Source organism: Cervus canadensis, chromosome 6 (genome assembly GCF_019320065.1).
Source record: "Cervus canadensis isolate Bull #8, Minnesota chromosome 6, ASM1932006v1, whole genome shotgun sequence".
Taxonomy (NCBI): Eukaryota; Metazoa; Chordata; class Mammalia; order Artiodactyla; family Cervidae; genus Cervus; species Cervus canadensis.
Window position 1 is genome coordinate 52739197 of NC_057391.1, and position 20710 is coordinate 52759906.

Below are 20710 nucleotides of genomic sequence, written 5' to 3' on the forward strand. Positions count from 1 at the left end.
AGGTACTCTAAAGGACACATAAAGAACTCCAGGCAAACTTCTCATAGGTAACTCTGAGAACTGCCTTAGAGGGTGAGGAAACGCAACAGAAATAGGAGAGAAGTTTGCATTTTTCCTGCTTCTTTCCTTTTCTATTTCCCAAATTACACATTTCCTTTTTCATACCTTCCCCATCCTGTGTCCAAATGTCTCTACAGTCTGTTTCAGCTGAGACTTTAAATAATTTGATTAGAGTTGGTTTTCATGCTAGGCTTGACTAAGACAAATCACTTCATGGGCTTCATTTTTACATAAAAACAAACAAACAAACAAACAAAAAAACAAATTGGGTTCTATTGATTCTCCCTGTAAGAGATTTGACAGGAGGAGAAGACTATTCCACAGGAACACCACATCTCTATTAACCATATCCACTCAAATAACTATTGAGACCCTCTTCATGTTTGGGGTCCTGAAGCCAAGTCTTCAGAGGAGTCTAATGCCATTTCAGCCTAACCCAGTCCAGACCTAACTTCCAGACCAGGGTTTTTCCATTGCAGTTTTGTTTCTTGCAATTGTTTCATGGATTCAATTAATTTAGTTTAGGATGATTCATCTTGTACTGAAGTTCATATTTTCCAAATTGTTTGAGAGGTATAACTTTTTTTTTAAGTTTGGTTTTAAAGATTGTTTTACACCATTGGCAAACATCTGATGGATGCTTCTATGCCAAGGTGTCACCTTGTTTGTCCTCAGGAATAGCCATACTGCAGCCTCAGTTCTTAGAGAAGGAAATGGCAACCCACTCCAGTATTCTTGCCTGGAGAATCCCAGGGACGGAGGAACCTGGCAGGCTATAGTCCCTGGGGTCGCAAGAGTTGGACACGACTTAGCGACGAAACCACTACCACCACCAGGCTCAGTTCTGGCTTGGTCATCTTCCAATAGGGCCCCCTCACCCTGGCATTACAGTCATCCTAGCATCTCTCTGAAGTTGCCCTGATTTCCTCTGTTCCTCAGTCAGATGAAATTACTTATAGGAAAATAGCAATTTTAACTCCGAAAGGGCCTCAAAAGCCTTCATTATTTCTAAGATTACTCTAGTAGCCACTTATACTCTTTGTATCCTGTTCAGTGATATACTCAGTGGTCAGTTGGTCTTAGATTCTTAACTGGCAAAATATTCAGGTCTCAGGACAGGAAGATGTCAAGGAAGTTGTCCAGTCCTATTCTCTCACTTTATTAGTGAAAGCACCACAGTCCAGGTAAGTGAGATAACAAGATCAAGGTCATACTATTAGGGACAGAAGTGGAATGAAAAACATATTTTCTGGGTCCTATTAATTAAGCTTTTTGCCAGTACAGCATGCCCCCCACCCCCACCCTGGGGAAGTAAGAAGTTCATCTCTGAAAGGAAGTCATTGGTATTCATCTTTGCTTCAATTAAAACATATATTTTAGTTCAGTAAGTGGCTCAGTTGTGTCCAGCTCTTTGCGACCCCGTGGACTATAGCACACCAGGCTTCCCTGTCCATCACCAATTTCTTATATTTGGATAAAAAAAATGAGGAATTTTATTTTACCCAATGCCTGACCTTAAGAGTTTTCCCTTCAACTACAGGTGAAATTAGTTATTGCTTTTTTAATTCTTAGAAATTCTTGTTAGCAGTTTTACTCAGTAATTTCATAAATAGTTCAAGTATCTGCCTTGTATCTTACATTAGGCTAGATGTACTTTCTTATTTATCAGCCTTACCAAAGCAGCCTATTGCTCAAACTTCCTGGATAGCAGGAAAAATTTTATATCTTAATATTAATTTTAATTATTAATTAATTATTAATTATATATTTAATTTTACTTTCTCATTCCCATTTATCATCCCTCAAATTAGACATCTAGTTGTACACCTCACTGTAGAGACTGGCTATAGACAAAAATTTTTTCCCTTAGATAGTAAATAATTTGATCTTCTGTGTTTATGTATTATATGTATCCCAAAATATCTCATGCTTAAAGCAATTCACACTAGAAAATATCACCCAGAAAATAATATTCTATGTCAGATTATACTTGCAGAAAGATAGTAAAACACATAAATCTAATCTTAACTCATCTTGCTGAATTGTCCATAAAACAGTTATTTCTTAGTTATAAAGCAGCACTAGATATTTTATTTATTTCTAGGCATTCCTATATGTTTTTTTTTTCTCCCAGTCTCCAGTGTACACTGAATACAAAGTAAGCCTAAAGTCTGATGCAGGATGTAGCTATTGCTATTTAAATATAATCAGGAGGTTCTATCACTTGTTTATCTCAGTAGATACTCTTTAAGTAGGGGTAATATTTACATAGCTCTTTAGCTACATATGTTTTTCTGATAAGACATCTGTCCAGAGAGAATCACTCTGTGAACTGAATTTGTGGTCTGTTCAAATGATTATCTTCTTTGTTTCCAACCTTAGTATTATCACTTAAAGTCTTTTCACTGATTATGCCTCCTAATTTAAAACGTAGTGCAGTTTTCTTGTGGTCAGTCAGGGTCGCAAGAGTGTTTAATTCTACTTGAACTTATTGTAGTTTTTCTTTCTTCTAAACCTATAGAAAGATTTTTAAAATTTATTCACAGTGATTCTTTATTATTGAGAAGAGATCCAAATTATCAGCAAAAGAAGTGATCAATTCTTGGCCACCACATTGAGCTGGTAGATTGTAACTCAGGTCTTTGACTTCTTTTCCACTACTCATTCCTAATTGAGCAGAGTTTTAGTCTTTCCTAATCTCTGCAACTTGCGCGTTATTTTTATGCCTTTGAATAAGGTGCAAATAAGATTTCTGTCCGAGTTTTATCTACTACTACAATGGTTTATTCTACTCTGTTGACCAGCATTTCAAACTGTTATATCTTTTTGTTAATGATTTTCCTATCACTATCTCCAGTACTTCTGCAAACTCCATATATATGCCAGATGGGATTTATTTTTCAATCACTTATAAGTCATCATATTGAAAACATTATTTGCATTACAAATTTTATTCACACTGTGATTGATATGGATTTTTAACAAAGACTCTGTATATACTACAGTACTGGCCCAGCATACAAGAATCAACTACTGTTTGTGGAGATGATGGAGACTTTTCCCAGTGGTCATTCTCTCGCTATGAACGGGGAGGATGTTTCTTGTAGTTGTTTGTTGCCTTGACCTGCTGCTGCTGCTAAGTCACTTCAGTCGTGTCCGACTCTGTGTGACCCTATCCCTGGGATTCTCCAGGCAAGAACACTGGAGTGGGTTGCCATTTCCTTCTCCATGCCTTGACCTAGCCATCTTCAAATTTTAATGAATATTTGCATTTCTGCAAATGATGAGAAAAGACAGGAAGGAATTTTTACACATTAACTGAAGCCAAAATAGTGAATAGAGAGAGGTAAAGGAGCATACCATAGTGACTCAGATAGTGAAGAATTTGCCTGCAATGCAGGAGAACTGGGTTCGATCCCTGGGTTGGGAAGATACCCTAGAGAAGGAAATGGTTACCCACTCCAGTATTCTTGCCTGGAGAATCCATGGATAGTGGAGTTACAGTCTATCGAGTCAAAAAGAGTTGTATATGACTGAGCAACTAACACTTTGATTTTTCAAAAGAGCATAACCACTGCTGACCCTGTCACCATATTTGTTTCAGTAAATTCTTCTATAGAGTACTTGTCATAAAATTTTCTGTGCTTTTTCAATATGTTCTTAAGTGTAATTTAAAAACTACTTATTTTGTATTATCTACAGTTGAACCATTTATTTCTTTAGGAATTTCTTTAACACTAATAATTAAGCACACCATAGTCAAAGGCATCTTCACCAAGTACATGGACTTTCTCCCCTATCTAGCTTCCAAAGGTACTACAAAGATATTTAGAACACTAGCCTTGTAGTTGTCAATATTTTGAGGTGTGTGATGAGTAAATGGAACACCTTACGTCGTTCAGTGGTAGAACTGTCAAGGAGTGTTTATCTTTTTTGCCTCTCACCCCCCAAATGTAGACTATTTCAGAATGCATTACAGAGGAAATAAACAGTTGATTTTAAGTTAAGGATGAGCCTAGCAACCATTTGCACTATATTGATGTCAAAAGTACCTCTCTGCCAAGCTCTAAAATGCATCTTCAAAAACTACTGAAAATATCCAAGAACTTTAGTGATGAGCTACAAATGGACTTTAGTATTGATAAATAAAAATCAATATGTATAGTGAAAGGACAACTTACTGTGATAAATGGGTCCACCATCGTAAAGATCAAATTATCGACTATCTACGGCAAGGAAAAACCTGTCTATAGCTAACTTCTACAGGTGAGAGGAATTAGCCACAACAGCAATTCAGGGAAAGCTCAAAGCAACATGTAAGGAGAATCATTAAAAATACATACAAAAGTAGGCAGCAATACTCTGTTAAATATATCTGTGACATCAGGCTACTGTATTTCTTTGGCCAGGCCTGAATTCACATCTTTTCCTTTTGCAGAGAACAAGCTCCTTTTGGGCTACTCATATTACTTCTCAACAAGATTTAATTCAAATTTCACTTCCTAACACACCCTATTGCAGGAGAATTACCTCTGCATTCCTTAAAAACCATGTTACTCTTGGAATATTGTCTCTAATGCTCCTATTAGTTAGTTTCTATTATAACTCAACTATATCACAAGTTGTATGTGGGCACCTTAGAAACGCCTCATTTTTTCATCCCTTCACATGATCTAGCACAGAGCTCTATGCTGTGCCTGATAATCACCAGATCAATATTTTTTTTATTTCATCATTTTTGAAATTATTCATTAGAGAAGCCTAGGCCACACATCATGTCAGAGTTAGATGATGAAATGTCACACATCACAAGAAACACCCAAAAGAATAACTGCAAACACTGGCCCATCAAAAAAAAAACAAAAAGTGGAATGGCAGTAATTAACCTCTCCAATGTCTATTGTTCCCAATTGACAGAATGTAAGAATTTCTTCCACAGTGAATTTAACCAGATACTCTATAAGCTACCCAGTAAAAACTAAAAGGCAAATCTTGTACCATCTCTCAAATTTGGAAGCAAAAGTGCAATTAAGCCAAACAACTAATGAACAACACTTTCTACTCTACTACTCTACTCTACTCCCCCACACACAAACAGCACCCTCCACAATCTCTCTGGAGACAAAAATACCTGCAAAGGTACCTTATAGTGTGAGTTTAATAAAGTTCATGCAGCTAAAACTATTGATACATCTAACTTCCCTATTTTCTTGAAAGATCTGGAATGTCAGTTCATCCTGGGACTACTTTATTGCCACTAAATCTGGTGGTAGGCATGGACTTTGTTGTTCTAATACCATGCTCTCTTCAGCTCTTTGAGGCCCCTGTATCTAGAAGAGCGTTTTGGAGAAATGACTAGATAAATGAATAGATGCAAGTTTTAGATGAAAGAATAATGTGTGGGATGCCAAGTATGATATGTTTGCCCAAGTAAACACAGATGTTGCTTCATTTTCTGTCAGTTGTATGGCTAATTCCCTATTATAAATACCAACAGAAGTATCTCAGAAAATTAGCAAGATATATAAATATTAAAAAAATCAAGAAAGTAGGCCAGAAAATTTTGACCATTGTAATAGTATTCTGCAACTTTGATGCATTTAATTATTCCACTTAAACATTTCAAAAAAATCTGTGGATTCAAAAGTAAACTGTAAGTATGATCTAAACTGAGGAAAACTAAAAGCAGTGACATCAAAATAACTACTTAGGCCATACATACTACTTAGCTCTCCTTCCAAGTCATGGACTAACCCAACACCACCACTTTGTAAATATACATCTTTCATCTCAAGTGGGCCTAAACAAGAAGCTGAACAGATCAAACTAAAGATAAAGCATATATACTCTTGAATCAGGAGGACATCCAGTATGGTACCTCTGCTTCATTCGTTTATCCATTTACTCATCACACAAATCTTTAAGAATACTTATACAATAGCCCAGGGCATACACAGGTGAATAAAACAAACGTGGTACCTACTTCCATGCTTGTTCGTTTTCAGAGAACTCAAAATGAAAAGCTGTGTGTGTTTATCCAAAATCAGAATTTTGTATAGTTTTCTCATATTTTATTCCCAAATAAAAAGTGAATTCTAATTCTGTGCTTGCCTTTCCACACAACAAAGCGGCATTATTGGTATTCTGAGAGGGTGGGTGAAACTGGACAGGATATTTAGAACAAAATAATGTTACTGGTCTCCTTTAAATGTGTGTATATGGGTTTCAGGTTATGGGCACCACTGCTATGCACAGTCCATGAAAACAAGACAGGAGTCTGGGAGGTGTGAGCTCTCCTAAGGCTACTTTGGCCCTCAGGCAGCCCTCTGCATCACTTATTGAATGTGTGAAGTAACATAAGCTCTAGCCTGTGCATTTGCTCCCTCATCTCCTAAGGGAGGCTTACAAACAGCAGCCAGCCCACTGCCCTGGGCCAACAGATTATTTCTTATTAAATATCTATGCTAAATATATATATATATAAACATATTATGACATAAATATATATTTCCTCTATTGCATTTACAGCTCATAAATAATATGTTGTGTGTGTTATCAGGACCTGAGGAGACAGTGGTAATTTTCACCAAAGAAATCTGTGATAGATAGACAAAAGTCCATACTGCTTGGCTTTAGATGAGTACGACATAATTTACATTATTTAAGGCTTGCTTTGTTTTATTATTCAAAGTGTCTTCATGAAGACCACATTTACGCTTCCTGATTAAGTGATTCCTTGAACAAATATAATAAGGAAATATGTTACTTGTAGGAAAATGTGGAAACTTAAGCCTTTGCTTCTCTAACAGATCTAGTAGTTGTAATGTGTTTATAGGAAATTTTATATTCCTATTTTCGCTTTTGTTTCTGTGCATAATTCCTGCTCAGAAAATCTCATTGTAGTTGTGTGAAGACCTACCATTCAAAAGACCACCTCTCCTTATTATCATTTGCAATGTATTCATCCTATCTTTTAAATTTACTTTTATAGGGATTTTTTATTTGTGTTTGGAACCATCATTTTTAATTTGATGAAAGAAATGCATGAAAAGTGTTCATCCACTGTGATTTGTGTGACAAAAAGAACGACTGCACCAGGACAGAGCTGGTCCTGTTGCTGTTAATTGACTATACTCAGATTCAGGCATTAAAAATACGCTTTCTGTTTCGAAGGGATCACTTTGTTACTTTGTAGCTTTTAAACTGATGCCATGAACTTATTTTTCTTCTAAGATAAAGTCTCATCTATAGATTTTTCAACTAATTACATGTCTGCCAATACATACTTAGAGGATACATTTTATTTCAATCTATTATTTGTGTTTATGTAGTGTGTCCCTGGAAATATCTGTGGAAATGAAAGGAAATATTTAATGGTGTTTATTACTACTTTCTCATCGCCCTCTTTCTCTTTCTTTGCTCTCTTTTTTAATAGCTCCAGTCAGTTCGGTCAAGCATGACAGCAACTCAAACTCGGCAAACTTCCAAGACACCGAGGACATGCCTGACAGATGTGTCTTGGAAGAGTCTGAGAGTCCAGGTGAAAGCCATTTAAAAATAGTCAAGTATAAATGATAAATTTGACACAGCTTTGGGGTCCTTGGAAGGGGGTGGGGGGAGAGGACATTGTAATGCTGTTTTCTTTTAGCAGCTGCACTGTCAAATTAATGGTCACCTCCAGGGGTCACAGTGTGGAGCTGTTATCTTTTCCTCTTTCATCAAGAATTCAGTTGGAGGAAGTACAAAGGCTTTATGACTGAGAAGGGAAGCTGACACTATTAGTTCATTATCATCAATTTTAGGCTAAACTGGTTAATAGAGGCAGAGGTTGGAAACTGGAGAAATAGCAACATTTTAAATATTTCAAATAATGGAATCAAGAGGAAGTGGAGAATAAGGGAGAAAAGAGAAAGCATCATTGTTACAATCTTATTTACCCCTCTAAAGACAAACAGAATTCTAACTGGGATGAGAGGATTTTAGCATAACAGTAATGAACACAAAAGAGTAACCCTTCCTCATTCAATAAAATTCACCCTCTGTCCAGGTTACTGATGTTTGTATTTTCTTTGTAGAAAGAATAGACAGAAATGTACTGGAAGGATATGTCCAAGAAAATTTAAGCATGAGTTTTTCTTTCTGTTTTGTTTTGAAGCCTACTTAGTCTTAACAACGAATTAATTAAGACGGGAAAAAAAAACTTATGAGAGTTGAAAGACAATTCCTGGCTCACTATAAAGCCATTAAATGCTAGAAGATGCCTTATTACCATGAGCGAAAGAGTTAACTATCTTCCCTCCTTGGACGTTTTTCTTTCCTGTTTTCTCTGGCTGCTGTGTACCCTCTACCCTCTCACATCTTCGTGTGCTGATCCATGTATCAGATTTTTGATTCATCCTCTCTGTGGTCTGTCAGCTTAGTTAAGAGATTTCCAAATCTTGTAGCCTTCGCTGACAGGGGGCAGCTGCAAACAGTCCCCTGATCCTTCCCCGAGGAGAGCTACTGAGATTTAATTTTCAGTGAAAGGTGCAGCCTGCAATCTATGTCAGGTCCCCTAAGTCATCTTGGAACCCCAGTTGGCCCAGTGGCAATGGCTTGTATTTCAGTCCCCTCCACTACACCAAGATTCCTCAAAAGACAAACTGCTGCTGTGTGTCTGTTCTCAGCCACGCTTCTGCCTCAGCATCCATGGGACTGAGAAATGGCGTCTCTAGCAATGACAGAAATTTTTCATCAGCACAACAGCCCCACCCACTGCCATATAGATGTGTCCCACGTGAAAAGGGAGACAGTAGTGGTAGCATTTTTAAATTACTTTTAGTTCTGACTAAAATTGTCTGATTTTGACTAGGTTTTTAAACTGTGTTGATCAACAGTTTTCTATCAATCACCTTATCAGGCAGTTAAATCCATGAGTGAAGTTTTTACTGAAGTGTTCATTGTGTTTTTTTTTTTGCAAAAATACATCAGCTTTATGCTGTTTTAAAAGTAGAATAAATTTCGGTCATCCCTCAGTATGAGTGTAATTGTGATATTCAAATATAGCACAGTCTATCTGATTGGCATAAACAAAAGGATATGTCAAAAAAGAAAGATCAGTTAGAAAACAGAAGTGTTGATAAAGAATCTTAACTTAAAAAGTGAGTACCATTCTATACATTGGACATCATTAAACTGGTAATAAAGAATGAATTACTCTGGCTTCTTCTTCTGTCCATTCCTGCGTTTTAAGACATCTAGCCTTATAGGCCTAGAAACCTCTGGAGAGTTCACTACTGGTCTCACTGCCTTCCACTGAGAATTTGTGGCTTGGTTGTCATGGAGACATCGTATTTCTCCAAGAATTGCTCATATTGATCCGTGGCCGGGCGTAAATGGCCAAGCGAGTGTGAGGAATAAAGGGGGCTGGGCAGTCCTATAAAATGACCAGGGCTTGTGGGGTGGAAATAAGCTCATAGCAAACACTTAGGTAAAAAGAAAGAAGCAGTTTTATTTTGTCTCAGGGTTTCTTTCTGCACTTTGGGCCATTGTCTTCCTTCTCTATGAACTGAGAGAAACTTGTTAGTCACTTGTCATGTCAGATCCTCGGTGCTTGTCCGGACACAGCTGTCAGCCTGGCAGCTCCGTGCAGTTCAGGGACACACAACAAAGAGGCAGTGGCATGAATTATTTATTGCTCCTTGTGTGGATAAAATTCTGTGATAAGAAATTAAGACACTTCTGACAGAGATGCTTGTTTAGTAAGAAAGATTTTGATGATAGAGTGCATTTCCTTGAAGTATGAGCATTTGAGAAACAAAATTCTTAAAACCGAACATCAAGGAAGATTTGTGAAATTGGTGGCATGGTGGGACTTCCCTTCAACTATGAAAATATGACTGGCCACTTCTCAAAGTCCAAAAATCAACTTCAAAATATCAGGTCATTCAAATGTAGAGCTCCAAAAGTGTAAACATTACTTTGGTGGTCTAGTGACCTCTATTTACCAGGTATAGGTGGTGTTGCTCTGGAAAGCATGTTAAACCACCTTTGTTAGAAGAAAAAAAGTAAAATTTGGTATCTTTAAGTGGTAAAGTTTGATAAGATGTCCTCAAAACAGTAGAAGTGCTTCAGTAGCTAAGCTTATAACTACATTACTATATTCATTATTTCTTGTATGGAAAGAAGTATATTTAAATCTGAATGAGCGACTCTTATCATTTTCACCTGGAATATTTTCACTTATTTAAAATTATGTTTAGCACTTTCATATATATGCAAATCCCCTAATTACAAAGTTGGATGTTATCAGTCTTTTGCCTTTAATGGATATTGACCTTACAGGGCTTTATTTATGCAATTCTAAATAACTAATATATATGATGTAATAAATAGTTATTCAAACAGCATCCAGAAAGTGAAAACAAAATCATTTTTCTACTCAAGCACAGTTCAAGTGTATTGCATCATATATTGTTCTCTCCAAGTAAAGTCTTTTCTTGGCAAATCCTCTAAAACATCATTTTACTGAAACTTACATAGCTTTATATTGCTCCTATCAATTAGTTTGCATCTGCAGGGAGTAAGAAAGTTACAGTGCAGAAAAACTAAATTTTTTTAAATGAAGTTGAAATTTTTAAAATGTTGGTGAAGCATTTTAAAATGCCAGTAATAAAATCCAATTTTTAGAATTTATATAAAACAGTAAGATTGACTTTGTGAATTATCTTTGAACAAAATGGGTTTTAACTCAGTATGTAGATTATTTTTCCATTGACATCACTGCTTCACCAGCCGGGATGACCCATTTGTAAATGGGCTGGAGCGTGCATATAGGTCACAATTTAGATGCCTGGTGGAGTGGTCATTCACCTCCTCTAGAGGGCTCTACCTTATTCATCATGCCATTGTGATCTCTTTATTGGTTCAAGTTGAATACCCAGGTGAGTGCCTGCAGTCCATTAAGGTTGGGCAAAGCAGCTTTAGACCACAGCATTCTTGTTACTCTGACCCTGCCAGTGAACCTGGAGGTCTTGTCTGATAGGTTAAAGTCTCCCTCAGCAGTGTCTTTTCTTTGGAATAATTCATTAGCAAAGACTTTTGACTCACAGGTGAATCCCAGATTGAAGTTTCTGGCTTAGACTCTGTGAAGTCTACTGGCTTCTTCACCAGCATATATACATTCCCGGAACCTGTGGGAATAACTTTGATGTCTAGTAATAGAAGCACTGAGACAACATGTGAACTTACAGCTCCCTTTTTTGTGTTTTTAGGGCCATTAGGCTTTCTTTCTTTGGCTCTTTAAGGCCTGGTCACTTCCGAATCTGAAAGATGTTATCACAAAAATAGTTCAGTTTAGTATTTTGTTGGCTAACTTCTTATTAACTGTTTAATGCACAGTGATTGTATATAGCCCAAGCCCTGATCTCCAGAATATTAAAAAAAATGTTCTTGGCCCCTTATCTTTGTACTCATGATGATAAAAATTTAGTGTGACATTCACAAATTTTATCCAAGTGTTAATGAGAAACCTTGAGCTTTTATCACCTTATTGGCTTGGAAAACTAAGAATTTTATTTACTAGTGCACTAAGGGATAGTGCACTTAAATACGGCTTCAGCTGAAAATAATGGTGACAAAAGAGTGTTTGGAAGTACAAAAAAAATGCATTTTTAGATAAGCATTTTTATGTCATTCTGAAGTAGTTTATAATCAGTATGCATTCTGCCATTAACAGAACATTTTAGTGGTTTTTATATAGCATGTTATGTGTGTAGATCTACATACATCATTGTTAATCAATATTATATTTGCATGAATCTGATGAACAAAACTAGGTTTCTTACTGTTTCGTAGAGGACACTACATTGTGAAAAGCGAAGCTTTTTTTTATATATACTATTCTGACTCATGAATCACCAGCAAAAATCAGGTAACAGAAAGTAGGACAGATTCAGGAGTAGAGTGTTGGAGATGGCTGATGATGATGCATGAAGCAGAAAAAATGTAGAATGTGTGAGCAGCCCATCACTCATAGCCATCAAGAACACACTTCTTATGACTAGTGCTAAAAAAATGTTCTAGAAGAAGTAAGAACAATTTAAGTAGTAAAAAAATGTAAGATCTATCTTCTAGTTGTGTTTAACAATATCAATATTTTAAATAATTTACCAAAAGGGAAAATGCATTAATCTAATAATTTTTAAAGGATATAAAATTATGGGCATATATATGTAATACATATATAATACAATATCAAATATTGGTTTAGTTAAAGTAATAATCAGCTTTTTGAGTTTTTTCCAGTAGGAATGGGAGTTACTATGATTGGTCACATTATTAATATAAATGTGTTTAGAAGTAGTTAACTAAGGCACAATGCTCTAATTAGTCAAATTAATTTAATAAAGTGATTTTTTTTTTAGCTTGCAGTCTGAGAAATACATTTTCTTTAAGAATTCTACAGCTCAAACCATATTTCAACTGATATTTATACCATTTTGTCCTAAAACTGCCATGGTGAGCTTCTCCAAGAACAATTCAACTGCTTGAAATTTATGGAAATTTATTAATTTCAAACTCAATTAATCTTGTTGACAACTTCTGATTTTTCTCAGTCATTTAAAAAAAAACATATTAATAAGATGTGCAATTAAAATAGTTACCTGAGGCTTGGCTTATAAGAATTTCTTTATTATATTAACATTTTATTTAGTATAGAGAAAGAAATGTAGAAATTATGAGTAACCGCTTTCTTCTTTCCTTCTTCCCTTTCTTGCCTTATATTTGTCTTCATTTCCTCTCTCCTTTCATCCTCCTCTCTCTTCCACCCTTCCTCTTACCCTTCTTTCCTCCTTCCCTTTCTGCATTTCACCATATAACCCAAGATAATCTGTCTTCTTTCCAGGTAAACAAAAGCATCACTTATGGATCGAAAAGGTGTGCTCCTGCAAGCTGTGCTAACTGGAACCTCATCCATAGGAACTGGATTTGGACAAATTAAGAAAACCCAACCATGCCGTTTGTTTATCACTGTATATATAAGCTAAGTTATTATTAGTCTAATTATTAACTTGTGGTAGATTTGCCGGTACTTTGTTCAGAGTCGTTACTGATCAAAAATATTCAAATTCCTCTAGTTTTAGGAAATCATTGTCTAAATCATTTTGTAATTCCAACAAGCAGAGCAGCCCACAGACACAAATTTAATACCATTTAGATTTTTCTTCCAGTTTACAGTTCCTGAATTATATAACCCCATTTGCGTTTAAACAATATAACAAACAATGCTTTTAAATTTAATGTTGCTTAAATGTACTTACTCTAAAACTTTACCAAATTTGTTTGATTTGCTAGGTGAAGGCATTTATGTTTTAGTAGATGCTTTAATTTGAATCAATCATCCTACAGTAAATCTCATCTTTAAGCATGAAATGTTGTCAACAAAGTAGCCAATTCCATTTAGTCATCAATTAGCCCAAATAAGTGATACACAGTATAACAGAAACCAATCTTGTGCAGTCAAGTTAATTTAGACTTCTAATGACATAGAGGCTAATGTCTTTAGCTAAAGGTTGATCTTGTTGGCCATATAGATGTGAACTAGGGAAGGGGAAACTACTGATAGCACATCACGATTGATCCTTATTAAGTATAAACTCTTGTAGTTCTATTCCCAGAAAGAAGCTTGACTTTCTATTCCCAGAAAGAAGCAGGAATTCTCAAAATAAAATATGCGAAGCAATATAAACAGGAACAGACATAAAGTGCTGATCTATTAAGGCCTTCAGAGATCTGATTTATTTGCTGTGATTTATATTGTATAATTCCTGAATTTATAGAAAATCACAAAGAAGATTATTAGTGTGCACATGAGTACAAATATTGACTAATCCATAGAAAAATGGAATTAATATGTTAAATATATGATACATATCTTTATACATCTATCTAATAGGGAAATTCTAGTCATTTCAACAAACATTTTTGGGGGTACAAGCATCAGATTCTGTGCAAGGGAGGCTGCAAAGAGCAAGGTATAGGGGGAGATTAGAGAATAGAACTATAAAATTGAAATAGTGTGGTCTCTGCCCTTAAGGACCTTACAATTAATTATTGACCTAAGTGAATATACCATAACTAGACATCAGGTGACTGACTTTTAAAAAATAGATAAAAATATGTGTTGTTGGTTTTTCTCTTTTTTGCCCTAAAAGATGATATTACTTGGAATTACTTTTGAGTTTTATTTCAGTAGCATATTGTTAAATGAATAATGATGGAAAACTATCATCCTTTGAAAAATTATGTATATGTATGTACTTTCGTCACCCTCTGAGAATTGTCAAAAACCACTTAGAACAAATTTCAAAATAAAGGAAGGTATTAAGCTAAGCAGTAGAACACAGTTTCTTGCATGCTGTGTGCTGGTTCTGAAAGCCATTACAAGGAGTACTCCCCAAAATATTTTTAATTTTTATATTTGTAACCATTAAATATGTTGATTAAAAATAACTTCTTTGTTTTTATAGCTATGTTCTATTCTTTTTTCAAAAAGAATAAAAATAAGTTTAAATAGTTGCCATATTGAGCATTTTTTCAGGTCCAAGGAAATCAATATTGAATCCTTGATAAATGTTTTATTATGCCACTAGCTATAAGAAATTAGAAGTAGGATAACCCTGGCATCACTAAAAGAGATTTTTAAGATTTTGTTGGCATCACATCTAGTTGCTAAAATTTAAAAATTCCTATCAAATGACTCATTAAAATTTTCTTTTATTAATATGAATTCTGGAAAATAACACCATTAAATATAAAAACTTTTAATTCCTAAAAATGAGAATTTTAGAGATAGACACTTAAATAACATTCCCTAATATCCATGTGTAAGTGTATCTATGATACAGATCCACTAGTCTGTTTAAAAATAATGATATTGACTTATGTTCAACATGTTTCAGGAATTTCTGTTGCAAAGAGAATTTGAAATAGTAAATTGCTACACAATTAAATAGAACACTCATAGGGTACCACAGCTAGAAACTCAAAACTGACTGCCTCTTATTTAAGTGTTTATTCTTTTGTATGTCCAGTCTTAGGTAACAAGACAGTAATTATATTAGCAAAAGAACCTGTTTGTATTTAGAGTCTTCCTTGTCACTGTAATAAATAAATCATTTGAAAATTACATTGAGTTTCTTTTTTGGCAATAATCTTGATGATGTTTATGATTATATATTTTCCTCCATGGAATTCATATTTTCAAATTTGCAAGCCGGGTTCTGTCATTCATTGTGGAGTTACACACTGGCTATACTGCATAAGGGAAGAATCTAGGTTTAAGAGCCAAGATTTCACTTCCATGTGTCCAGGCAGTGTGTCCCTGCTCTGCATTTCAGAGCCTCGCTTCCCCGTTCATGTGGAGAACTCCCTCAAAGGGCTCGTCCAGAGGCCCTCTATGAGGTGGTTTATGGAAAGCAATCTGAACACTGTAAAACAGTTCAAATATAAGGTAAAATTTATAGCATTATAAACATAGAATGGTGGCCTCAGGCCTGAAATTTTCTGTTGCTATTTTAGAAACTAAGTTAAGACTACTTTGAACATCTCACTATTAGAAAAATTCTAGGAAATATTTTACTAAGTATTACTATACTATCTCAAGATAATATTTGAGGTATTTTTTACTTCCTTCCTTGTATATTTTCTTCCAGTGTTATGTATTTAAAAGCCTTTTATAATTATTCATATGAACATTTTAGAAAAGATATACTTGTTCTTCAATCTTTAGAGGGCACATCATAATAATTGAACTTTTAAAATTTAAGTTTTATTTCAGATGTTTTAAATGAAGGCTCAGAATATATTAATTCCAATCGACTTTAAAGACTTATTTTCATAGACTGGACTCATTCATGTAATTTTAAAATTTCTATATTGCATGCATTTTTATTACACAGTTATTTAAATGTAGTACTATATATTCTTTGGTTCTCCACAAAATGCCCTTTTACATGTAAAATGCTCAGTTGCATCTACTCTCATATGGAAGTCATAGTTCTGTAAACATGTACCTAGTTAGCAATGTAAAATACTTTCATTAACTGTGAAAATTAATTCAAAATTAATTTGAATTAATTCAAAAAAGTTGCTAAGTTAAAACTTTGTTAAGTAGATATCTTTCTGATGAAATTACATGGCTTCATGTTCAGTGATCCCCTGTGATTTCATCAACAAAGACGCTACAGATAGTATGTATGGTAAAACTGTAAACTGGAAATTAACAGATATTCCAGTAAGAACATGCCACTGGAAACTCTTATTCGACTGTGACCCTTGAAGACAGCATGTTTCATTTCATGTCATTGGCAGGGCAGGGACTATAGTGAGCTCTGTCCTGCCACCCCTCTTTCAGTTCTCTCTCCCTCATCAGACCTTTGCAGATCCCAACTTTATTAAAGATTTCAGTGTCAAGTTTTTTGCATTATTTTGATTTTTATAAATACTCCGTTGAAATACATTTATCTTGATTACTGAATTTTTTGCTGTCTTCTAGTTTTAGACTCTATTCATTAAGTCTAGGATAAATAACTTTTATCCCAGAAAGTATATTGCAGGTAAATAGACTGTGACAACTCCATCATCATGCACATGATGATAAGGATGCAAATAGTAAGATATACTTTTTTAATACTATATGAAAACCAAAGCCACAGACCATTGAAAATGCTTTAAATGGCTTATTTCTATCAGTATATATGGGGAAATGTTGAGCACATATGGTGCTTCCTTTTGACATTGCTTCCCCAAATACCTTTTTCAATTCCACAAACCATGTTTTCTCATTATCCTTTTCGGACCCTTTCTGTCTTCAACATGTTACTAACTGTAAAGGTAGCAGTGATCTTTTAATTCAAGGATACAAGGTTTTTAACACTGAAGATAATTAGTACATGTTTAGTAAACACTATGCCTAAATCTGGAAAGTGCCAAGTGCCAGCAAAATGCCAATATTTATAACATGATGTAATAGCAATAATTGCTTGGTACTTGCTTACAAAACCTATCATTTATTCACTTAGCAATTATTTTAACTGCAGTTACCTATAAAGTCATCAATCGGCTTTTCAATCTCACATGTGTATTTTCCAGGGAGAAGGTGTTTTCACATAGCCTTAGTCACTGAGCATCATGGTCTCAGATGATGCCATCCAAGATAAAAATAAGATCTATGACATGTTCTTCATATCACAAATTTCCTTTAGACTTTTAAAGAGATAGCCTGCAGTGACAACTGCATTTCCTATCAGAAATAACCTTTCCTATCTATATTTAAAGATTTCTTAAATTTATGTTATCTCCATTTGCATCAATTTATAGTTATAGTGGGCTTCCCTGGTGGCTCAGATGGTAGAGAAACTGCCTGCAATGCAGGAGACCCAGGGTCGATCCCTGGGCTGGGAAGTTCCCTGGAGAAGGAAATGGCAACCTACTCCAATATTCTTCCCTAGAAAATCCCATGGACAGAGGAGCTTGGCAGTCTACAGTTCATTGGGTTGCAAATAGTTGGACACAACAGAGCAACTAACACGTTCACTTCCATAGTTATAATGGGTCTTCCGAGGTAGCTCAGTGGTAAAGAATCTCCATGTCAATGCAGGAGACCCAGGTTAGATCCCTGGGTTGGGAAGATCCCTTGGAGAAGGAACTGGCAACCTACTCCAGTTTTCTTGCCTGGAAAATCCCATGGACAGAGAAGCCTGGCAATATATAGTCCATAGAATCGCAGAGTCAAACACAACTGAACATGCACCATGAACATGATAGTTACAATCAACTGAGGAGACATTTTACTTATTTCTTCCTCTTGTATTTTAGAGCTTGCGTGATTAGGGAGAGAAAACTATCAGACAGTAAGATTGGGAGCCTTCGTCCTCTTCCTGAGACAGTCATAGTCACAGGGCTTAAGTTGCATTTTGGATTGTTTTGATGTTAAGGAAGATTTCATTGGATCAGCCCTTATTCCATATAACTGGTGTATTCCCACCAATCTAAACAAAGCGATTTGCTCCAATTTCTGCAAGAATTTGAGATAAGAAGTGAGATCAAATAGTATATACTATCACTTCAGTTGTGATTGGGATAGTCAAATAAAGAAACAAATTTGGGGATTTCTAAAGTATGTTTTCATAACAAGTATCCTACGGCTGATGCATGTGTAGAAATGGGTTAGGTTTTGTTTGTAGTCTTCCTGCCATGTAGGTGGCAGCAACACTCAAGGCTAGAAATTTTCTTTCACATTCTCTGAGCTCTAGACCAAGCATATATTTACTAAAAATCTTTGTGGAAGAGAAAAGGTTTAAAGTGTACAGGCAAATTTCTCTATGTCTTCACATATCTCTAACGTACTATTTTAAGGTTGTGCTAAAGCTGTTTGCATCATGTGAAAACATTCATCATTTCCCTTAATACAGAAGTCAAAGTCTACTCTCGTACATGTTGGTAGTATTAGGTTTCTGTTTCTTTATTCACTAGGATCTTACTTCTTTACCTTCTCTTAGGCTAAAGCCTTTCTTTGAAGAAAAACAAAGAAAACACTGCTTTATTCCACTACTACCTAAGCTTTATTGGGGAACGGTGAAAGTCTGTCCCTTTATTCTTTGCAATATCTAAGGAGTCAGAATATTTAGTCAATGTGGAAAGATTTTCCTTCCATCATCCAAATAAAGCCATTTTCTCTGACTGTCCTAACTAGAGGTGACTGCATTCCAGCTAGTTCTATGTGCAAATCAAATGAAGGCTCCGAGCAGAGAGGCCCAGGCACCTCTCTGGCCAGAAGACAAAAAGAAAGTGTCGAGCCATTGTATAGATGGGGGGCAGGGTCACTCCCTTGCAAAAGCAGATGGCTCCTGCACCCAGGCATAAGTGAAACCAGGAGGACCACCTTTATGTAAATAAGTGGGCCCTTCTTTCATAACAGAAACTGAAGAGCAGTGAGCTTTTCTTTAATTCCTGGCATTTTGCTAGAACTAGGACATGTGATAGTAAGTATAGTTAGCTTTAGTGAGGGATTCTTCAGAGTGTCCTTTTTGTACACGGTTGGTCAATGTGCCCAATAGCTAGCAAATATACACCATTCCAGGCACAGGTGAAGCAAAAGGTGAGGAGTGGTTTCTACGTTTGGTATCTTTTAATCCGGTTTTTACTATTCCTTATTTCTTTTGTTCTTCATGTTCTTGATCACTTTCCTCAATTATCTATGTAGTTTAATACAGGTATTTTGCATTGCAGCAGGCATTGCACATAGATTCTTTAGTACTGGCATTGCATCTCACGACATCACTTTCTTACTATCTGGCATGACAAAAGTAGTTTCATATATCTTGAACCTCAATTTTCTAATCTATATATTGGGACTAATAATTGCAGTCTCTCAACCACCATATGTATATACAGTATTATTTAATATAATAATACAAATAATTGAAATTACTACACATACCAAAAATGCCTGCTTTTAAATCTCAACTACAGCCAAGCATCATGGCACTCCAGTGCTTGAATAAGTGCTTTAACTCAGATTAGGGAGAACATTTTGGTATAAACAAGCTAAATAGTTTGTTTTCATAAAAGTCTTTTCTTTTAAAATGTTGCATGTTAACTGAGCACTCCCAGGATCAAGGACTAGTTTCAAAGTTTTCAACAGTTTATTTAAAGGTCAAGACTGTCCCCAGGTTCATGGGTAATACTCATTGTTGTTCAGTCGCTCAGTTGTGTCCTACTCTTTGAGTCCACATGGATTGCAGCATGCTAGGCTTCCCTGTCCACCATTTCCCGGAGTTTGCTCAAATTCAAGTCCATTGAGTTGGTGATGTCATCCAACCATCTCATCCTTTTTAAAATATTCCCCAAAAAATAAAAGATAAAAGCTCTCAAACACATTCATTATGAGCCCAGCATTACTCTGGTAGCCAGGACCCAAAAACAATAATGTTCAATTTATTAGGTGATAATAGTAAATAGTTTTTCTTCTGGCTCCTGAAAGACAATCCTCTGGGAATGTTTTATGTCAGAATAGGACAGGCCATGGTCCATCTAAGCCTATACAAAATGACAGCTAGCTTCCCTCCTGACTTCTATCAGTCTTCATATTATCAGATGACACTAACAGGCATGATTCTATAGCTTTATATGAGTGTGATGAATGAGACCAAATCAAAACACATACATACTTTTAAAGCAGTATCCCAAAACTTTAAAAGCCAATGAATTTCTGAAAGATTTTGTAAAACAAAACAGTGTATATTGAATTTTGCCTTCCCATTGAGGATGGTACATAATAGAAAAGTTTTCCTTTTAGGAAAAATCTGAAAATAGATGAGCTGAGTAGAAAATCTGAGTCAACAAAGGGTTAAAGTGGGAAGTTGACATTAAACAACAACATAATATACCTGGAAAGAGACGCTCATCCTTGTTTTTCCTTTGAGAAAGCTTGGTGGAATTTCTCATGAGAGTTCTCTGCTTCTGTCCCTTTCTTTCCCTTAAATGGAAAAAAAGGGTATGGATTAGTAACAGTAATAACTGGCAATAAAAATAAAAATAACAACTATAATAAGATGACTAAAGGGAGTTTTTGTTAAAGTGGCAAACTAAAGACACACTTTTATCT

At 35.4% G+C, this 20710-nt stretch overlaps 1 protein-coding gene across 1 annotated transcript in view; it reads left to right on the plus strand.

The window, feature by feature from the left end:
* WDR72 (WD repeat domain 72) overlaps window positions 1-14436 on the plus strand; it is a 210150-nt gene extending 195714 nt beyond the window's left edge. The window contains exons 19-20 of the mRNA XM_043472933.1: window positions 7496-7600; window positions 12947-14436. Coding sequence (XP_043328868.1) covers window positions 7496-7600; window positions 12947-13002 — 161 coding nt within the window. The 3' untranslated portion in view covers window positions 13003-14436. The remainder of the gene's footprint in view (window positions 1-7495; window positions 7601-12946) is intronic.
* Window positions 14437-20710: the final 6274 nt, after the last annotated feature.